We start from the raw sequence: 21,629 nt of genomic DNA, 5'->3' as shown, positions 1-21,629 counted from the left end.
TACACATAAGGCAATCACTCTGGATTTATTACTACATCTGAGGCTGCAAGCCTGAGTCTGATTTATTAACTACTGTCCCTTTCGGTTTCTTATCCAGGGTGGTAAACCAGCTGTAGAAAGCTGAAAAGAAGTTGAGCTGCATGTCTTGTCTTTTCAGCCTGTTTCTGGTCTATAAACAAACACCTCTCAGGTCTCCTAAATAGATCTTCTGATCGAGTTCCCAGAACAGACCACCACCAGTCTCATTATAGCTTATTTATGCTACTTTCATGCATGAATAAAAAAGCTCCCATTCACTGCTGATTTTATTTAGTTAGATCCTGTGCCTTGTGGTGGACATTGAATTGGAGTGACATTTTTGGCACCAAAAAAAAAATAGTGAGACTGTGGGGAACAGTTTGATGTCTGCATCTTTTGCAGTATGAAAAAGAAGGGGTTAACCTGTTCTTGGCTGTATGGTATTGATTGAGGCCCATGCAAAGAAAATACAGCTGTAAATAGTTAGTATTCCCTAGTAACTGGGTTTTTTTTTTCTCTTTTTTTTTGAGTAAGTCATTGAACTGGGACTCTGGAGGTATGATCTCTTTCCCAGGGATGCCACCCGCTTCCTGCATGATAGCAGGAGAAAGGTCACTAGTTGCTCTAGGTCTCAGCTCCCCAGCTGAGAATGATGCTTTCTCCCTCCTCTGCTTTTTCCGACTTGCTTGTTTATATCGCTGGCTTTTCAGCAGAATAACATCTACTCTGCCTGTGCGCTGATCACGATGGGTCCTGCTCTCAGCTGGGGCCTCTAGACACCACTACGAATAACAAATATGATTTTCCCTTTATGCTTGTCTCCTTCATCTCCATCCATGCAGCAGTGCTTATGAGGTAAGATTAACAGTTAAAAATTAAAAAAAAAAAAAAAAGAAAAAAAAGAAAAAGAAGAAATCAGTAAAGATGAAGAACAAGGGAGTAAAGATCCAGCAGGTGTGAACAGTTGTGAAATGAGTTTGTTTTTCTCCAGTCCTTCTGGCTGATGATGCAAAGGTACTGCATTTTGGAACAAGAAGGATTTGAGTCTGTCCTTTAAGTCAAAAGGGTGAACAAAAAGCAGCTTTGTGTGTTTCCTTTGTGCTAAGCACATTGTGAATATTCTTAAGCATTGCCACAAGGATTAACATCTCTGCATTTTAATGTGCCTGGTGCTGGAACGTAGCTGGAAAGTAGAGCAGGCAGGAATGGTCTCTCCAGGCAGTGGGCTCTGCTAGGTGTCTCTTTGAAATGCTATTCAATAGTTTTCTGTTCCTCTTTCTTTTTTTTTTTCTTTTTTTTTTGTTGTTTTTTTCCTCCCCCCCAACAGCTTCTGGAACAAATCCTGGTAGATTTCACATTTCTGAAATTTACTGGACTGGACTGTTTTATCTCCAAATACTTTTGCATGGCAGTAGTATTAAAAAAAAAAAAGCATGTGGACAGAAGTATGGAGTTTGGTATTTACTTTGGATCATTAACCTGGACTGTAAATTTGATTTATCTCTCCTTTTTTTTTTGTTCCTCCCCCCTCTTTATGTAATTTCAGAGCCCGCAAAGAGACGCTGTCTTTTGCTGCTTCGGGATCCCAGCAAGAAATGGGAGTCTGATGGATTGTACATGCACCTGCTTTGTTTAACGCCCAGCCAAACAGATAAGTGCCCTTTTACTTATCTCACAACAGCATTTTAGACGTAGTTGTGCACAACATCTCTCTTCGGTTTTAATTTGGTGAGCCCTTTGTGTTTCACCATTGCAAATGAATGCTCTGTGGTTCTCCTTTTGGCTAAGAAACACCAGACGATATCGGTATTTCACGTGAGTTAGTTAATTAGCGTCTGACGGAACCGCAGCTGATGGCTCTGGGAGCTCCCAGGGGTCTTCCCCTGCCCCTCCAGAGCTGCCGTCTCCAGCAGCCCTGTGAGGTTTTGGGACTCTGAGGAGCAGCTCTGCAGGACCAGACGAGACTGATGTGACCCATCTGAGCCTTAAGGAATCCTCCAGGACTCGTTAGAGGTTTAGTAACTAAGCTTGGCTGGTTTGATTGAGAAGGTGCTTGTGCAGGCTTGGCGTGATCTCAGCGAAACCAGCTAACACTGCTGGCAGGAGAGAGGGCTTTCTGCATGTGCTATTCATATGTGTGCAGAGAAAGTGATGACCCCTGCTTCTTCCTGCCGCTTTCTAGGTGGGAAAATAGCAGGGGATGGGGGAGAGGAGCCCTTAGTTATACTGAGTTTATACAGGGGTATAAAGAGGTATCAGGAGTGAGCAGTAACAAGAATTGTCCCCTCAAACTTATGGGGATATTTATATCTATGCATGGAAAATATAGACTATCAGGAAAATAACTTCTGGCTGCTTAGATCTGCTGCCTGCTCTTGGACACAGCACTGCAATTATTAAATAATTTAAGAAATCCATAAAATATGATCTAATGTACAGTGTAATTTTGCAATAGAATACAGCCACGGGGCTGGGGCAAATACTAGCTATACCTGCAAAATTTAATGAGTTAGCATAATGAAAAAAACACTAAAGCCAGGCATGTGAGCATTGGAGGGGATGTGTGGCAGGAGGAGGGACAGGAGCCAATTTATCTACTCCAAACCTGTCTCGTCTGCTCTACCAGTGTTAATTAGCAGTGTAAAATGTCTATCTGCTATTAGGAAAACTACAAACAGATTTGCTAAGCAGATTACACTGTAGAAACTGATGTGAAATTGTCTTACCTACCAAGAAGAAGGTGAGGTTCTTGGTTGGAGGTGCCAGCCTAGGTCTTGAGAGAGAGACGGGAGAGACAACACAGTGAAGTAGGAGGTTACTGCTGTGCAAGAGAACTGGATCTAGATCAACTCGTGTGATCCCTGGAGTGTCTGAAGTTCCCTCTTTTCTAGGAAAAACTTCTCTCCTGCTGTTATTACCAAGAAAGTTTTTATATTAATAGAAGAAATGACATGTCTGATATTAATGACTATGCTCTGTCTTAAAATCATAAACGTTGTAAAAACTGTAAAATTCCTGACTCTTCAATACGCTGATGCAGAAAGGCTTGACAGTATATGAAGAAAAACTGATAAAATGAAGCCCTAGTGAGAAAATTAGGGTTTGTTCATTCAGCAAGGATGGATAGGAAGTTAAAAAAGCTTAAGTCAGAGCTAACAGAGCTCTTTGCTCCTCAAAAAAAACCCCAAACCAAACACCTTTTGATCAAGATCCGGAGGGTCTTGATTATTAGGTTTGCAACTTGAAATCTGTTTTCTGCCAGTGTGCTGATATCATTGTTCCCCCAAATTAGGCCCCATTAAATTAACCCTAACCTGGCCAGTTCCAGTGTGGGCATCAAAGCTGAATTTGGAAATCATATCCTGAAATATGGCACGCAACTTGTAATGTCCTGTGCTCCTTGGCAGAAGAAGCAGGAAACACTTACTGTCCCTCTCAAGAGCTGTACTGACGTAAGAGATGATATTGTGTTATATGGACCTGTGGCTTGATTGCTGCTTCCTGTGGTTTGGTTGGTGCGTCCAGCTGCTGAGGATAACAGATTCAACAGATATTGTCAGGTCTCTGTGAAATATCTTGTCCAGAAAAGAAGACCCCCAAATCCCTAACTCTTTCCTCGTCTTACAGGTGAGCCTTGAAGAGAGACCGTAGCTCCTGAATGCATGACCTTCCCCTGGGATTAGAAGAAAGCCATGGGGAAAGACAAGAAAAAAGAGGAGGCTGTCTTTCTGAGGAAAAAGATAACTTTGCTGAGGGCTTTCTCGCTTCTCATCGGCAGCATGGTTGGCAGCGGCATCTTTATTTCCCCAAAAGGAGTACTCAAAAACTCCGGCAGCGTGGGTTTCTCCCTGGTTGTCTGGTTTACCTGTGGGATCCTCTCAATGTTTGGTGAGTGGTGAGCTTTGTCAGCCTTTGCTTAAGCAGCTGGGAGGTGAGGGGAGGCAGCACATTTTTACGTATAGAAAATTGAGGGAAGAATATACCAAAAATTCCCTGTCCCTACTGCAACAGAAACAAAGGTTGAAGAAGCCAGGGTAGGGGTGGGGGTTGTCACTAGGTGTCTTTAGTTCAATGATGCCCGTGGGGTGATTGAGAAAATCCCAGCACTTATGGTCTGTGAATATGAAATCATGTGGAAGTCCAGGGCAGAGGAGTGACAATGACTGCAGATGGAGGTATCATGGTGTCTGCCCAGGAAGCTCAGAGAAAATGAGAGGACTCATTTTATAAGGTGGAAGGGAGATGTGGGCATCTGAAAGGCACTTGCAAGTTTGAGGGCTTTTCATAGACGCTGTGGAAAGGGCAAGAAAATACAGTCTTAATATGCCATAAGGGTTCACCTATCTGACGATGAGGATAGAGAAGCACTAGAGCAGATTGCCTGGGGATCTGCAGAGTATCCACCAGCCAGGGGTGGGAGTCTGGGTGTCTGTCAGAAATGGTTTGGATATGTCTGATGCTGCCTTGGAGCAGGAGATGGAGCAGATTAGCTCAGCCCTGCTTTCTGTGCATTACCCTTGGCTCGGTTTCTGGCACTTAATTCCAGTCTTTTCTTACAAAGGATTGACTTTTTGATGACAATTTCATTCTATTTCTTCTGAGATAATGTAGTTCTTAAGGTTGTGATGGATAAACCATATGGCTTTTAGTTTCCTTCATTAACTGTATAAAATCACCATCTCAGAAATGCTTTAACGGTCCTGTTAGAAGTGCAAGATCTCTCAGCTCTGGGGAGATCACTGATGTTTATTTCAGCGTGCGGCTTTAAAGTTCTTCTTCTATCATAACTTAAGAAAAAAAAGAAAAATAAATGAGAAATACTCCACATGGAAAAAAACCCACCTTGGCACTATGACACGTACACACGTTTAGAAATCGAGACATTCAATTTTTAATATGGCAACAAGTGTGGTTCTTGCTTTTAGCATATGCGTACCAATGTTTCATGTTGCGGCCTATGTGCAGTTGTTTGGCAAATTATTTACTTTTGCTTAAGGAAAATCTTAAAATATAACGTGAGCATGGTGTTTCTTTTAACCGTACAGAGCAATAAATGATAACGTGTGTGCTGATCACGTAGCCCAAGCTTTGCACTTGGAAAGGTTTCTCTCTCCGTTGCATCCTTTGATAAACTCTGCTCGAAGGGCCTTGGGAGCCTCTTTATCCAGTTTTGTATTTGGTAGCCAAATTTGTTGGTTTGTTCTTCCCTTTTATCACCTTGATGACCTCCCTTGATCATTTCTCTGACACTTTTTTTGCAGTACATTTTAAAAAGTCTGCTTTCTTTTATGCTTTTTTTTTCTTTCAAGTACAGCATTTATATAAGTCCCATAGCATGAGTTCAGCAAAGCACTTAAACGCACGCTTGAAGCATGTAAAGCTACCCACTGGAATAAATGAGGTGAGGTGTCTGGCTATATTCAACACTTTGAACAGGTATTCTGCACAAATTTGCCAAGAGAAAGGCAGGAAAAATTGAGGTCCTCACCATAGGCATGACCTGAATATGGCACAGTTGCCACGGGACTTGGAGGCATGGCCATATCACCACTGGGTTCCTCTGGGCTCTTCCTCTACAGCCGCCTGAGCTGGGCAAAGAAGTAGATTGCACAGCTAGACATGGTCTTACCCCACAGGGTCATATCCCAGCAGCACTCCACCCCATTGCAAGGAGACTTGTGCTCCAAGAAGTGAAGTGTTTTATGATTTCTTTTGGCAAACAAAGGATGTTTAACCTAGCAAGGGAATCCAGTGTAGGCAGGGATTAAGATTCATACTTAGACACGTTCAAATGGCATGATGAATTGTTCTATAGAGAAAACACAGATGGGACTTTTTTGGCACAGGTGGATCCATGAAAGTTTCTATCCATTTGCCTGAAGTTTTAAGCTGTCTTCTCTGGCACACCTCTCCCAGGGTTTCTCGTTATGCCCTGGTGCAGGAGCAGGGAGGTGCCGAGGGACTTGTCAAGGCAGGAGCAGGCAGTCCCAGCTCTGTTGGTGCACTTGTACATGAACATGTGAGAAGAGACCAACTGAGCCTCTCACACGGATGCTTCCCTTGCTCTGCACCATTGGGCATGTTTTCCTCTGGTGGCAGGTCTTCACTCTCAGAGGAGATGCCATTCCAGCCAGGTCCTCTGCCCGGTGTCTTCAAAAGAAGGAAGGGATTTATGTGAAGATGCAACATAAGGACACAGGAATGTGGTCTGTGATCAAAAACATGATGGAAATGAGCAGTTCAGCCACAGCCTGTCGGCTGAGCTGCTGCAACCTCATTGTAACCACTGTTTCACCAGTCTAACTGTGAGGAGAAGCAAGAACCCAAACCTCCAGGACATTTTTCAAAGGAAACCTTTTGTTAGCTTAGTGCGATGATTCTGTCACATACCTTTCCACCTAACTTCATGGAAAAGTTGTATCATTAACCAGAAAATGGAGAATTTCTTTCCTTCAGACAGAAAAGTCAATTATTTCAAAACTTCAGAACACTGTAGCACAGAAAAATAGGGAAGAGTCTTTCTGCTAAACCTCTTTTTCTTCCTCCAATTCACTGCTTATTTTAAACAGAGTCATACAGTCCCTGAAAAGTCACACAGAAAAGAGAAAATCCATGGGATAATCTAGTCAGTGCATTTCTACCTGAACTTTTCCAGGTGCCTTGTGTTATGCAGAGCTTGGAACAAGAATCACCAAGTCTGGAGGACATTATATCTACATTTTGGAGACACTAGGGCCTCTGCCAAGTTTCCTGTTCCTGTGGGCAGAGTTTTTTGCTATCAGGTAAGAGATTTTGTTTGTTTGCCTTTTGCTGGATGCTGTGATGATTTAAAAACCCGTAAGTTATGGTGGCAGGTAACAGCTTAGGCAGTTTGTAAAGGAAAGAGTAGAAACTATCTGAATAACTTTTAAAGATTTTCAGTGATAAAAGGAAGAAGGCATAATGAGTAAATAGTTATTTGTGCTCAATGTGATCTGTACTTGAAGAATATCTGTCTTCTCCCCTAGCAGCTGGTTATCCTCCAAGGGCCATGGTATTTTTCAGACTGGCAACAGATGTCAGATTTACTTCAGATCTTCTCTTTTCATTGTGAAACTTTTTTGGATTCTCCTGTGGAGACAACTTTCTGGCTTAGACCTGAGCTAAATAAGATTTGAGAAAAATGTAAATCACTTCTTTTTTAATTTTAAGAAGAAAGTCTTCACCTCTCAATAACCTGTGTCCTTCATGTAAGCTGAGATGAAGCAGGACATATGGACCACACCGCATTGCTTAGTATGATTAATCTCAACTTCTACTTTCAAGCTGAGAATTAATCTTTTTTCAGCATATGATCTTTAACCCATTTACTGAAAAAAAACCTATGAAAAAGACTCTACGGAAATTCACCATCTGCAAGGGAGAGCAGGATTAAGCTGGGTGGGGAAAATTCACCCCCCTCCTGGGTTCTGTGCAGTTTTACATCATGTCATTTTTTGGCTGTCCACAGACTGCAGTTTGTGCTCGGTTCCCCCCTTCCAGGCCTGCCAACAGTGCTGTGGTTTCTTTGGCGTTTGGACGCTACATGCTGGAGCCATTTTTTGCCCCCTGTGCAGCCCCTGTCCCTGCTGTGAAGCTCGTATCTCTCCTGGGGTACTGTAAGTACTAACTTTTATGGGGCTGCCCATCTCGGAGCCTCTCTGCCCCGGACCAGGGGCACTTACAGGGTGTTATCTTCTGGGATAACTGTGGAATCGGGGCCCCATCCTTGGCCACCCAAAACTTCCTTATCCAAGGTGCTGGTTTGGGGCCACTATATTTCCCAAGAAGGGGAAAGGGCCTCCCTGTTGACCGACTGGAGCCCTAGGTCACCGGGATTGTGCCCAGTATAGGAGCAGAAACGCTTCATGTATAATTGTGCAAGTGCTACCTGGGTTCAGGGTGTAAGGCTCAAGGTTTTGGACTCCTTGCCTAGTGCACCCAGCCTGTGAAGCTGTCCTGCCTGCTCCTGGCTGGTGTGTACTAGCACAGAGACCACTGTGAAGGGGGCTGCTGAGACGTCATTGCAAAGCCACGCTTTCCCCCCAGGCAGGTGTGGATCACCCGACAGGAACCAGGCTCCTGGTCCCTTTTAGAACCATAACTCAGCTCCCCCTTCAAACTGTACACACTGGGCCACACCTGTAATGTTTTCTGACATGTCTCACTCTGAGCATCCTCTCTGTAAAGATGCAGCCTTCTCCCTGGCATCCTTAGAGCAGGGAACGCTGCTGTATTTTTTCCTGAGTGTGTCAAGCATGGGCTACAGCTGTAGCAGTGTGGTGTCCTCTCCAGACATGGTCCTCACCCTCAATTCCTGGAGCGTCACCTGGAGTGCCCGGCTGCAGACGGCGCTCTCCGTCATCAAGCTCCTGGCTCTTGCACTCATCATCGTGCCAGGGATGATGCTGCTGGCCAAGGGTAGGTGTCCTGCTGCATGGCTGAGGGAGGGTGCTCGACATGCCCGCCTGTCACAGCTTTTGTCGGTCCCTAGTGACAAGTCTGGTACTCCTTTAGCTGGCAGGAGCTTTCTCTGCCTGTGTGGTGGACGCGAATTAGCTGGGAGCTGAGACCAGGGTAGCTGGCAGTAAGTTTCACCATTACACTAGGCTGATGCAACTGGCTCAGCTGTGCTTTCTCCAAAACTGAGCGAGTCTCAGTGCCTGAGGCTGTGTGAGCCCACCCGGGGTCATACAGGCACCTTCCTCTGCAGGCAGTCTTTCTTCGGTGTCAGACTTGCCTGTTTTCAGCATGGCTCAAAATTCTTCCAAAGCAGCACAAATTTGATGGACGTGAGGGGTGTGTGACAGCATCCCATGGTGACCCAAGCCAGTCACAGCTGTGTAATGAGTTACCAGCCCTCAGCTGAACCCTCGTAACTGTACCTCTAACCTTTCTGTGGCTTAAGCTAATATTTTTTACCTCCTAATTGATATTGGCAGTAACTTAGTAAACTCACAATGGACTCGTGCTCTCCCAGAGTGGTGGGGGTAACCCTACCAGTAGTATCTTCTGGGAATGATACAAGAGTATTGGCTTTGATCCAAGCCTTAGTTTATAGAAAAGCCCAAGGCATTCCCACTCAAGGGATGAAGTCTGCTCCCTCTTCATGCTATTACCTTCCTCTGCAGAGAAAATGCAAGCAGTAGACTCCATGTTCATGTTTCTTTCTGATGTCTGGAGCTGGCTCCTTTGAACATGCAAAGATCCCCATGGGCTGGCAGCACTTCTGAACTGAAGGACTGCCCTGCAGCTAGAAATCCTGAGCCATTATTGTTAGGAATGCCTTCAAATGACAATCTGGAGCCCTGGCACCCGTCCTCCGGCGAGGAGGATAACTGCCAGTGACATCTGGAGGGAGAATTCACCAAGAGACCCCAATATGACAGGTTGCATTTAATGTGACTCATGGGGGACTGTAAATCACTCATTAATGTATTGCAGGCAATAAATCCTTTTTATGCACCATTACTTATCAGCAATCATTTTAGAACACAAGAAAAATATCCCAGTAGGCCCACTCCTCTATTTTGGTTTAGGTTTCTTCAAATCTATTTTCTTTTGGACTTGTTTTAGTGCTTAAAAATCAGTTTTGTGCTTTTAAATCAGTTTGCCTGATTCCCCTGCCTTGTCCTACTTTTTTTTTTGGTTGCGCTCTTGTCCCCTCCTCTGCCATTACCTTCCCTTTGACTCAGGTTTCTTTTAAATACTTGCTAGGCTGGTGTTTCAAACCCAAATGCCCAAACCTTGGCACAGAGCTCCTTGTAGAGGCACCTCCATAGAAATGGCCTGATTTTCTCCATGTGCTCGTGCCATTTCATCCCTGTCCTGGTGAAACCCAACTAGGCGAGCTCCGCACGTTTTACTTTTCAAGATACTGATATGGAGAACTGATTATAGATGTGGAACCAAACCTTGGGCCATCTGGATTTGAAAATGTTTGAAATACAACCCCTTTTGACTGTGTTTTTTTACTGGTCTTCCTCTGAGTGAGAAGCCATTAGGTGTTTCTCCCTTCCCTAGTGTTTTTGGAGTTTGAAAAAATCATATCCAAAATCCTAAACTTTGATTGTTGTTGTTTTTTAGGGTTTTGTTTGTTAGTTTGGGGTTTTCTTTTTCCTTTTTTTTTTCTGTTGATATTTCAAGCAGATAACTTTAAGGAAAATTGGGGGAGTTGGTAAAACGGGATCTCTATCTGAGCCACCTCTACTTTTTAAATTTTATTTGCTTTGCCCTCTGTGTCCTCAGTTCGTCCTCCTGCCGATGCGCCACAGTGGCTGGCAGGGGCAGCAGGCAGGGAGCGTGCCCAGAGTGGGGGACCAGGCTGGCAGTCCCTGCTCCCGCTCCCTCCTCCAGCCCAGTTCCCATGCTCTGGCCAGCGTGGGGCTGGGGTCAGCGCTCTGGCAGCGGGATCAGGAGGGAGCACAGTGAACACTGAATTAGCCGCCTCGCTGGCTGCACCACATCAAAGCGGAGTGTGCATCCAGCTGCTTAGGGGGCTGGAGGGGGGGAAGAGGGGGGTCAACACAGCAAATTAGGGCCTAAAGAAAGGACGGGACAACTTGGGTCCTCTCGTCTCCATGATCTTCTGTTCCCACATCAGGTTCTGTCTGCAACAGAACCGGCCATTGCTGTTGCCCTTCCTGAAATATCTCCTGTAGCTGGTCGGGGGACGGATCTGTTCTGTCATTGTTTGTGAAGTAAATGCATCCACACAGCAACAACAAAACAAATCTGAATACCTGGCTCTAAGGAAGTCACAAGCATCTCTGACACTTCCCTGTTCCGTGTCCGTTGCTTCTCTCTTCTGCAGGCCACACCGAAAACTTCCAGGATGCTTTTGACAGACAGTCGCTAGTTTTGGATAAGCTGCCCCTGGCTTTTTATGCAGGCATGTTCGCATATTCAGGCTGGTAGGTGTGACGGGAGGCAGCTTCATGGGCAGCAGACTGGTGCCTGAGTCATGGCTCAAACTCTCTCCCTGTCTCTTCCCACCATGCAGGTTTCAGACCAGCTTTGTGCGGGAAGAGTTGGTCAGACCTGAAAGGTAAGGCTGGGAAGAAGTCATCCTGGGCTACCAGCCTCTGGGGTACCATGGATTTCCCAAACGCAGTATCAGAGGAAATAAGTTTGTGGGTTCACCTAGCTAACACCAGCTGCAATCTGCAGTAATACTGTTCATAACAAGGGATAACAGCTTGTTCTTTGTGTGTGTGTCTTCCCCTTTCTTGTAGAAATATCCCCCTGGCTGTCATCGTGTCTGTGATAACAGTAATTGTGGGGTACATGCTCACCAACATCTCCTATTACACGGTCCTGGGAACGCAAGATGTCCTGGCTTCTCCTGCTGTGGCTGCGGTGAGTCATCACCACTACCGTTACCTTTCTTCAGTGTGGTGAGCTTATGGTGAAGGGGCGATCATGGCAAGTGTTTGAGATGGTTTTCCTAGAAAATGCTTTATTGCTTTGTCATTTCTCTGGATTATTGGGCAACAGTAACTTCTAGTCTTGCCTAAAAGATAATGAAAAATAGCCTGCAAATGACAGTAGAAAAGGCAAGATTTATGAGTTATATTTTACTCCTTCGATAGAGGAAGTTTTCTTTCTTTCTTTTGGATCTGATGATGTCTAGAGATCGCCATGTGTTCCTAAAGTCACGCTTCTCTTCCTCCAGAGCTTTGTGCAGCGAGCCTTCAAAAGCTTGATCTCCGTGGTCCCTGTCCTTGTCGCACTGTCCTGCTTTGGAACCATGAATGGAGGAATCCTCACGTTTTCAAGGTCACATCCTAGGAATTTATTACTTTTTTGGCTTACTGAATCGGAGGGAAGCACCAGCGACCTGTGCAACTGCCTACCCACACAATGGCATTTTAGCTACTCTTGTGGGAAAAATAAGGCCTTTGACTCCCAGGATGTCAACTACAGGATGATCCCTGTTGGCTAAGAGTCTACCCTTTCTATTTCTGGCCAGGTCCAGACTTTGGTATCTAGGGCTCGTCACAAACAAAGATTTTTATTTTCTCCCCCCACCCTCCAGTTTAAATCCCCAGTTTAAAGTGAAATGTCAATATTTCTGGTAAGCTAGAGGCTTTGTTGATGTTGGCAGCTGCTCAGTGAGACTGAGTCTTCTTTTGCTGGGTTCAGCCAGCTGCTCTGCTGCAGGGCACAGGGTCCCTCTGTTGTGAGGATCTCGGGCCAAAGGCAAACTCTCCCTCGAGGACTTTGCTTTGAGGTCAGTGAAATGTTATTGGGGACGGGCTATTCCTAAAGCGATAGTTGAGGCTCAGCAAGTCTTATTACAGCAATAAGAAAAGCTTTGTTCTGTGGAAAAATTATCCTGCCAGCTTCATGGTGACTACACTGCATGTCCTTATGGGAACCTTGAAATTGGAGAGGAGGGCAGAGCTCCTAGAGAAGCACGTTGTGCTGGTCTCAAGTAGCTGAGTGAAATCTCTGAAGCTGGTTCTGTTTCACAGCTTTGACTGCAAAAGGAAAAATCGGTTGATATGAAAGGGGTGTTTCATAGCACAAAAGCTAATGAGTTATTTGATCCACTGCCATGAAGTCCTGTATTAAATACAGGTGTGGAGAATCCTCCCCATTAGCATCTCTACCTCGTGGTTTTCTTCAAAGATGAGAAGTCCCTGCACGATACAGAGGTTCTGCATGTCCCTATCGCCTTTCTCTCCCCCATCCTGGCACCATTAACATAACCACTGCAGAAAGGCCACATAAACAGTGATGGGGCCTCCCTGGCTGCTGGCCAGCCACACCCCTGCAAAGCCACGGAGACAGCAATAAAACCAGTTTTACACTCATACCCCAGCTGCTTCGGGCCCTGCTCCAGCCCAGCTGATGCTCTGGCATGGTTTGTTTGTAGATATTAAATTTATAAAATTGGATGAAATGCCTTTTCCCTAATTGCCCTTTCATGAGTCAAAGGAGGGATGGAGGCAGAGACCTCTCTTCTGTCATTTTGTAGCTGGTCTTTTGTGTATCTGGCCTCCCGGCAGTATGCCAAACTATGTTTTCCAACAGCTGGCCAGAGAATTGAAAATCCTCTATTATTTGAGGAAATTGTACTATATATATATGTATGTATATATATAAAAAAATCTATTTCTTATATATATTAAAAAAATCCCATAGGCATCAGGACTGACAATCCCCTTTTATAAACTCACCAGCCTCTCTTATAAAGCATTGAAGTTTGTGACCTCTCCACTTCCTACTGGAAAGATTAACCCCTCCTCTGATGGCAAGAAACTTTCTTGCTTCTGTTTCCAGCCTGAGCTCGTTCATGGTCACTTTGGAGTTGCAGAGACTTTGGAGTCTCTGCTAATGGGCTACCCAAAGGGATGCTGCCAGTGGTTCTGCTGGTGGGCTCTGCATTGCGTTGAACTAACTGGTCCAGGGAGAGGTATGGGAATTCAACTTTGTTTTTTTTCTTCCAAATACCCCAAGGTGCAGCTAAAGGCAGAACTGTGGCCTTGAATAGCAGACCTGTGGTGGGGGCAGGGCTGTGCCTCATGGCCTCTGGTCAGTCCAGGAGCTGATCTTCTCATTTCTAGTCTGGGTGAGAGAAGCTAATGCATAGGGTTCTCTGTCTTTTCCTAGGACTCTGTTTGTGGCTTCCAGGGAAGGACAGTGGCCTCCTCTCTTCTCCATGATCCACATTCGAAGGCATACACCTCTTCCCGCTGTCATGTTAATGGTAAGGAGAGCTGGCTGTGTGACATGCCCTGTTCTTGCTGTCTTGGTTTTCTTGCAAAGCCTGGAGAAGCTGAGGAGTCTTAAAGAGTGTTGAGACACTGGGTCAGCCTCTGAAAAATAAAGAAGGTAGAATACTGGAAATGGCAGCAAAGTATCAAGTCCCCTTGTGTCGGCAGTGGTATCCAAAACCACTACCTTGAAGTCCTTGCCTTATAGCCTTAGACATAATTTTTAAAACTACTGTCCCTACCGTCTGCCACAGTTGCTGCTTGATATTGTCCTATGAAAACAGCTCTACTGAGCTTTGGCTATTTGGAAAACTGAAATTCCCAGGTGTGGTGGAAATGCAGGGCATGAGTATTTGCAGAGATGCTCTCAGTTTTGTGTTTTATTGTGGTTTGGTTGTTGGTTTTTTTTTTCCTGGCAGTGGTCCAGCTCCCATCCTAACTGTGCAGCAGTGCCTCTTGCAGCTTGGCTGACCTGCTAAAAACTTAGCAGATACCTTTGCAGGTAGCCTTTGAACTGGCAGCTCAGGCTTTTGGATGATGCACGTTTTAATTGTCCAGCCTAGGACATAAAGCATCAAAGATGATGCTGGTCTTGAAAGCATTGCTCCTTTCTGTAGCACATCCTAATGGTGCATTTAGGCCTTTTGCTTTCAGGCTGTGACACTGTTTTGTAAAGCTCTCTGACCTCTGAAATGTTGGGGCTGTGAAGTAGCTGCCTGTGATTGCAGGGGGGGCTGGAGGAGGTGATCCATATTACCCTTTCTAGTCCAAGGACCGTAGTAAGGCTTTAATGACTGTATTTCATCTTCACAACACTCAGTTCCCTTTGGTTACTGCCATGGTGTGTATCGGAGATATCTACCATCTAATGAACTTCTTCAGCTTTTCCCGATGGCTCTTCATAGGATTAGCCACTCTCGGGCTCATTGTCCATCGCCACCGTCACCCGGAGCTACGCAGCCCATTCAAGGTAACGCATGGCCTGTATCTAACAGCCAGGAATGTGCAGGCTTGTCACTTCTCTCTACTTCCTAATAATTAGAGCATGACATGGCCATGATTGCCTGCAGGCTCTAAGGGGTCTCGATCTCTATTTTTCAGTAAGGCATGTAGGGAGCCTGCAAGGAGGGACCCTTGCCTGGATGTTGTTTCAGTGGTAGGTAAATCTCAGCGCAAGCTGAGAAGCAGAACAATGTCAGGCTTGGGGGGAAAAAAAGTATGGCTGGAGGGACCCTGGGAGAAAACCTGACTTAAGTAGAATCATCTCCTGGCGTAAAAATATTTTATAGTGCAAAGAAGCTTGTGTGCAGGTATTGCTGCTGCAGGCACTGGGGATGTGCGCAGTGCATGCATGCATGCCACAAAGTGTTTTGTTCAGCAGTCAGCAAAAAGCTACTAATGGCCAGTGGAGTGTGTGTGGCCCTGTAGAGAAGGACCTGCCCTCCTGCCCCAGGGAGAGGGAGGAGAGTGACTTTGTGAGCTTCCAGCTGTGTGTGACCTTTATGAGCTGCCTGTTGTACCAAGAGCCCAGGCAGCCAGGGGGTTTGAGGAGCTGCCTGACTCATGCAGTGTCCAGACTTCTCCCATGCTGGTTTCCAACCAGTGCTGCTGGTGCACCTGTTGTTTTGCTGGTTGCTGGTGGGACAAGTTCACAGAAGAGTGTTGGATTTACTGTGCGGGCATGACCCTGTGTGTGTACCTGCAAAGCTCAGGCATATTCGGACTGGTGACCCTAAACAGTGAGAGGCATTAAAAGTGGGTGAAGGGAAGAGGGGGAAGCAAGGGGATTCATTTCCCTCTCTTCAGTGGGAAGTTGAGGTGCCTTGTCCTCTTGTGCCTTTCCTTAGCCTCCAGCTGAGCCCTTCCAGTGGCCCTTCTCACGTTGCTGGGTTCTGCGATCCTGCTCATGGGGAGCAGTCGGTCCCCTCATGTCCAAGCTAGAGTTGGTGCTGGAGCCGCTTTCTTGCACTCGGGTCACCTTTCCCACTGCTGGATAACATGCAGAAGGCTTTTGGCTGTGGCAGTGCTCAAGGCGTGCACAGTTTGTTCCTATCTCCAGCCGTGCTTGCACGGTGCTGCCAGCCAGCTCCTGGGGAGGAGAGGAGACTTCCGAGGCCACAGGCACCTGGCAGCCGATCAGCAAGAAGTTCAGGGCTCAGAAACGCTTCCCGCATCTCCTCAGGCTCCTCCCTGAGGCCTGATGTGAAGTTTAGGTTCATTTTCCTTCTCGGTCTTTGCTGTTTTCACAGAGAGCCTGAAGCTTCCAAGTTTGTTGGCTGGCTGCACTTGTGTGCTCACCCAGACCAGACTTTAAACAAGTTTTGTCTTTTTCTTTTAAACCACGCTTCTCGGAGAAGTTTATTAGTGGATAGCACTGGTGATGTTTTCAGCTGCTAAGATTTTGCCCCACTTTGGTTTAGACAGAGATTTAGGCTTTTAATGTTTCGTAAAGGCAAGATTAAGTAAGGGAGGGAAATGCTGGGGTTTTGTTCGGTTTGGCTGGTCTTTTTCTCCCCTCTCACTGGTTTTTAGAACCACTTCAAACCTGAAGCTTAGCTATCTGCGAGAGGGAAGGGCTGCCCGCAGGTGGTGTGGGCATGTGCTGCACTCTAGTGGCCAGAGAGAGGTCGTCTTCTGCCACGAGCTGATGGAGAGCAAATAATAAAATACATGTGATTGTGTTGGTACTTCTTCCCTATAGCATTTTGATTTAAAATGCCGAGAAAACACCGGTAAGAGGAGGAAGCAGTCCACTCACACACCTCTCAAGCAGATGTGCGGTGTGAGCGCATGCGTGTAGGAGAGGAATGACAGCAAGGGCACGTAAGTTTGGTGGCTGGATGGCTGCCGGCACTAGACCTACCGATCTCTGCCAGCTCACCACAGTCAGCATCCAAAAATAGCATCTCTGCTACCAGCAAAGAAGTTGTCACCTTTGGTGAGACAGGCAGTTCCTTCGTTCTGTCAGCTGTGTCGAGGAGTTACCTGACTGAGGATGGATCCAACGACTAAGGGAATGTTTCACACTTTTATTATCTATTGCAGTTTTCCAATTTACTCTTCAAATAACCCAGATGAATTGGCTCACCCAACAGGGTAAGAGTGAAGTTCTGGCTGCTTCATTGGTCTTTCATCAGGGTGTCATCAAAACTTGTGTTCTCCGTGCAGGTGCTATGGAGATAGGGCGTCTGGTTTACCCTGTTTTGGCCTCTGTAGGTCTCAGGCAAGCTGGAGGCAGGTCAAAATGAGTCTTGAGTGTTATAACCAAAGAACAGCTTGTTTCAAAGCACTGATTCTACTCTTGGCTTCAGATTTTCCACCAGTGGTTGCCACAGGTGGCAAGAAGGTACGTGTGCGTGTGCGTGCACAGGTGCAATATGCTCAGAGAGCAGTGGGGTACAGGTAACCTCTCCCCTGCTCGGCTTCCAGCTGCAAGTGAGGTTTATATTAGGAAGGAGGTAAGCACCTCGAAGGGCACATTGGGCTCCAAGGGTGGTATGAATCCATTTTTATTCTATGCATCCTACTTGTTCACAACTGATTGCACAGAAACAGCGTGCAGGACAGATGGATGATTTTTCTCATCTTCTTTAAGATGGAGAAATGAATATAGTGTGTCCTGGCACGTATGGAGGCTGATTTGCTACAGCCATCAGTTTTACCTTAGTCTTCTGTGCTCTTTTCACCAGGTTCCCCTGTTTGTTCCTGTCTCTTTTACCATCATCTGCCTCTTCACAGTGGCAATGTCTTTCTACTCAGACCCTGTGAACATTAGCATCGGATGTACCATGGTTTTAAGTGGTTTTCCAGTCTACTACCTCATAATCCACAAGCAAATGTCAAGTCATTGCCGTAGCCCCTTTTGTAAGTATGCCTTTGAGTTTGTGTCGTGGGTCTAAACACACTCAGGGGTGGGGATGTTGGTCTGTTAGGAGGGATCTTCTCTAATGCAAATTGCTCCATGAACAACAGACCTCATGAAACCTAAATCCTGACCGTGACCCCTGCCACCCCTTCAATGGCTTTCCCAAGACACAGCCCCTGCAGCCAAAGAGACAAGGGTTAGGCTGTGCTGCGGGTTGGCAGCCAGGCACGAGCTGTGTTTGCCTGGCTTGTGAATATATCGATAAGCCAGCCTAGTGCTTTCTTTTAGAAAAGACAGGGCTGAGGTCTACCAATGGGGGGAACTGGGTCGCTTTCACTACCCAGCCCTGGTTTCTACTCAGCTTTATCATACCTTCAGGATGACCGCCTCTCGGTCAAATTTGGCTGACGCTGAGCAACAAGGTCAAAAGTTAGGACAGAGACTGACTGGCAGTCACTGTAACCTTGTGCACAAGCATACTTGCTGAAAGCCTGGGGAGAAGACTAGTAGGAGAAGATGGTGCCACCTGCAGGCTACCTGTTGGTGAAGATGGTTTTGGGCACAGATGTGGGTGTGTAAATGAAATACATCTCCAGCCCATGCAATGTCTAGCACAGATTTCCTTCGGGAGTAGCCCTGGTGGCACAACGATTTACTGGGAAACAAGAGCCTGGTTTTGAGTTTAATGTATAATTTCAGTTATGATTCTTGTATTCTTTTGATTTGATGTTGTGCTGAGGTATATCAGTAACCAGTGAATAGAAGAAAACGTACAGCAAGAAAGGAAACAGATACAGTGATCTGCTACCCTAAAGTGCTCTAGCCATCAGTGCTGATACTCTGATTTTCAGCAGTATCTCAAGATTTCCTCCAGAATAAACTTTCTTCCTTTTTCTCACTTTTTCTCCCCCTTTCAGATTACCTTACACACAAACTACAGTTACTGCTGGAAGTAGTCCAACAAGAAATCAAGACTTACTGAGAGAACCATCAGAACTTGCAGGAGAAGACAAAATCTCCTTATTCTGTTTCTGATACCTTTGATCTTATCAAAAGCAGGCGGTGCTCTTACTCTTTTAATCACTGCAAATAAGGATGAGCCTGAGCCAAAATCTTTCTGCAAGTGTTCCTAAGCTTGCCAGTCAGGATTGGGATAGGCATGTCACATCTGTTTCTGCCCTCTTCTTTTTTAGCAGAACAGGCTAGTTCTCTGAGACGAGCTTGCTTTGCCTGCAGAGTGTCTTTGAAACCAAGATCCTAATTTTGCAGCCTAGCCCAGTCCTCAGTAAATAGTATGTGTGTATACATGTGTATATATGTGCGTATATATATACACATACATATTATTTTATAATTTCCTAAATTGGCAAATAGAGGAAGGGAGCATGTTTTAGAACTTAGTCCAGTACATGGAAGCCAAATGCAGGTTTCAGACTGAAGCATCCTACTAGCCATGTTCTGGACAAGCATTACGAAGGGAAGGGGGTGTTGAGAGCAAATTAGAAATAAGGTAGATGAATTGGAGAGGAGGAGGTGGGGAATAAAACTTCATTCACGAGGAAGTGCAGATTTAGGTTAATAAGAAGATATTTGAAAACCCTTTGAAACTCAAATATTAACAAAGTAAGGTCAGAATGTTTTGCTTTGATTATTGTATAAGCCGAATAAGTTTATTTTGCTTTGAAATAATGTTTCAGTTTTTATTTTTCTATAATGACACTTCAAAATGTGCAAACACATTAAAATATATCAGCTAAATATCCACAAGAATATGACAAAACAGATCCTGATCCCTCCCCTGACTCCCCAGCCCTGCTCCTCACCTGGTACTACCAGTGAAGTTGAAAAATAAGATTTTGGCCCAACTCCAGTGAAATACAATTTCTCCTTTAGTTAGACAAACTGACTGATGATACTTGGGCAGATTCCTTAATAAGTGCATCTTTTGGTGCTCTAAGAAGACATGAAAGACTTCATGTCAGAGCTTTAACTTTAAGTCTGCAGTCAAATGACTTGCTGAATCGATACATAGATGCTCATTTGAATTATTGACATAGAAAGGTTTCCATTATTGTATTACTTTGATTTACATTATTAATGTGGCAACATTATGTCCAGATAAAACAGCAGTTACCTACTTCCAGTCACTTAATTGTTAATCTTTTCCTAAATGATGGGAAGTAGTATGCTGAGACCCCTCTAACAACTGCTGAAAAGAGGAAGAGCAGAACATGGAGCATTTTTAATATTTTGTAACAAGCATTTATATACTTAGAGTAAAGCCAAAATAGCCTTTACAAACCCAATGTAATCTTCCCAAACGTGTAAAATTCACCATTGAGATTTGGAAATAAGTAAGTGTGGGGTTTTTCTCCAAAGCGATTGGGAATTATTACCCTTGTTACGACTGCTTTCTGTTCCTGTGCTAAATTAAGCTGGGAGAGCAGCAGCGTGGTTGCAGGGTGCGTTTTTCCCCCTCCATTCCCACCATTTAATTAACAAGCTGCTGGACATCATCCAACAGGAAATCCAGTCTTACTGGGAAAACCATCACAACCTACCAGAGAAGGTACTGATTTTAAATGTTAGTGGGGTTTCAAGCAAGATCTGGAAATGTTTTCAGGCTTCCAGACATGGGTCTGGCCCTCCTTGCGTCGGGCTTTGCTGGAGCTGAACCCCCCAGCACACCTTCCTGCAGCACCCCACGGCCGGGCCCCTCTGTGGGTGGCTGGGGAACCAACCTGAAGAAGACCTTGCAGAACCGGACAAGCCCCATCACCCCAACATAGTCTGAGTCCAGCCCCTTAGGTACTGGTTTGGGGTTTTTTCCAAATACTGAGGTAGAAGCATGAGGCGCTGCCAGCCTGGTCCCATGCTGCAGGACCCCTGTGAGCACAGCATGCCCAGGCCGTAGCATCAGTTACTCATGCATCAAATGTTGGAGTGGTCTGAAATTGCAGCAAGCTGCTGTGTATCTGCAGATAGACACATAGAAAGGGTGAAACATCACTTTTTTTTTGGTCCATTTCCTCTGAAGAAAAAAAGGGAACAAGAATTGAAATTTTGAGGGGGAAAATAAGTAATCCTACCTGCTGGACCATGGTCTCTTTATACATGATAAACCATTTGACATATGCAGGGGAACAACACTTGGGTGCCTCTACTGACTGTGCAGAAATATGATCTTGCAGGGCTATATATAGGATGTCTGCTCCAAGACCTGTCAGATACCAGCAATGCAGACAGATACAGTACATGATTACGCTGACAGTTAGAAACCAGAGCTTCAACAGCTCAAGGGCTGACATTGTAATTAAAAATTATAAAAATAAAAAAAATGATGTTCAGAAGGTATCAGTTTCTAGTGAGCTCAAGTTTCCAGTTTGTGGTGAGTTGTTTGTTTTTAGAGAGGCTTGTATTGCTGCTCTCAGCAAAGCTATGTAAACATTTTCTACCAAGCCGGAATGTTTTTCCTAGAGCTGATCTCTCATGCCTACTGAAGCTCTTGGCTTCAGTTTGGAAGAGTATTTTACTAGAGAATTCATATATGCAAAAATGAACCTGCAGGACCTGATCCTACAGATCTCACCTGTCAAAGGGAAGCATAAAAGTTGTGCAACTGTGGAGATGAGAGACATATATGAGAGGTAAAAAGCCAGTCAAGGAAGGCTAGGCAGGAAGAAACAAAGTGCAACTTCATAATCACATTTGTGGTGTTTCATTTTGGTTTTTCTTTGTTTGGTTGATTGGTTTTTTCTTGTTTTTAAATACTATGTCTATAAAATGTACTCAAAATGCAGCCTTTCCAGAAACTAAAACAGAGATTTATGTGTTTCAGCCACTACTGATCTGGTCTGACTAGATCATTAGGAAATAAAGATGTTCTGGGCAATTCAACTGAACACGATTTGTGTTTATAAAAAAAAAAAAGCGATTGCATCTGAACAAATTTATGTTGTTAGTACTACTTGACCTGTCATTAAACTTCATGCTTCAGAGCTCTGCTG

General features: G+C 45.1%; 1 protein-coding gene across 4 annotated transcripts; it reads left to right on the top strand.

Annotated features, from left to right (window-relative positions):
* The first annotated feature begins 587 nt into the window (after window positions 1-587).
* On the top strand, window positions 588-21,618 carry LOC104042031 (cystine/glutamate transporter). Of its 4 annotated transcripts, XM_064456882.1 has the most exons (14): window positions 588-873; window positions 1,565-2,031; window positions 3,646-3,906; window positions 6,674-6,800; window positions 7,540-7,655; window positions 8,332-8,457; window positions 10,850-10,949; window positions 11,039-11,083; window positions 11,271-11,394; window positions 11,711-11,814; window positions 13,654-13,750; window positions 14,578-14,727; window positions 17,447-17,621; window positions 18,540-21,618. In XM_064456882.1, the coding sequence occupies exons 3-14, from the start codon at window positions 3,711-3,713 to the stop codon at window positions 18,602-18,604; spliced, it is 1,425 nt and encodes a 474-aa protein (XP_064312952.1). In that variant the 5' UTR covers window positions 588-873; window positions 1,565-2,031; window positions 3,646-3,710; the 3' UTR covers window positions 18,605-21,618. The 4 variants fall into 4 exon arrangements, 3 of the variants coding, with proteins under 3 accessions (XP_064312952.1, XP_064312943.1, XP_064312935.1); XR_010373803.1 differs by having other exon boundaries at window positions 1,565-3,906; window positions 7,508-7,655; window positions 14,640-14,727; XM_064456873.1 differs by having other exon boundaries at window positions 1,565-3,906.
* The last annotated feature ends 11 nt before the right edge of the window (window positions 21,619-21,629 follow it).

The sequence above is a fragment of the Phalacrocorax carbo genome, chromosome 1 (genome assembly GCF_963921805.1).
Source record: "Phalacrocorax carbo chromosome 1, bPhaCar2.1, whole genome shotgun sequence".
NCBI classification, from domain to species: domain Eukaryota; kingdom Metazoa; phylum Chordata; class Aves; order Suliformes; family Phalacrocoracidae; genus Phalacrocorax; species Phalacrocorax carbo.
Note: the sequence above shows the minus strand (reverse complement) of the source record. Positions and strands in the feature narration are given on the sequence as shown.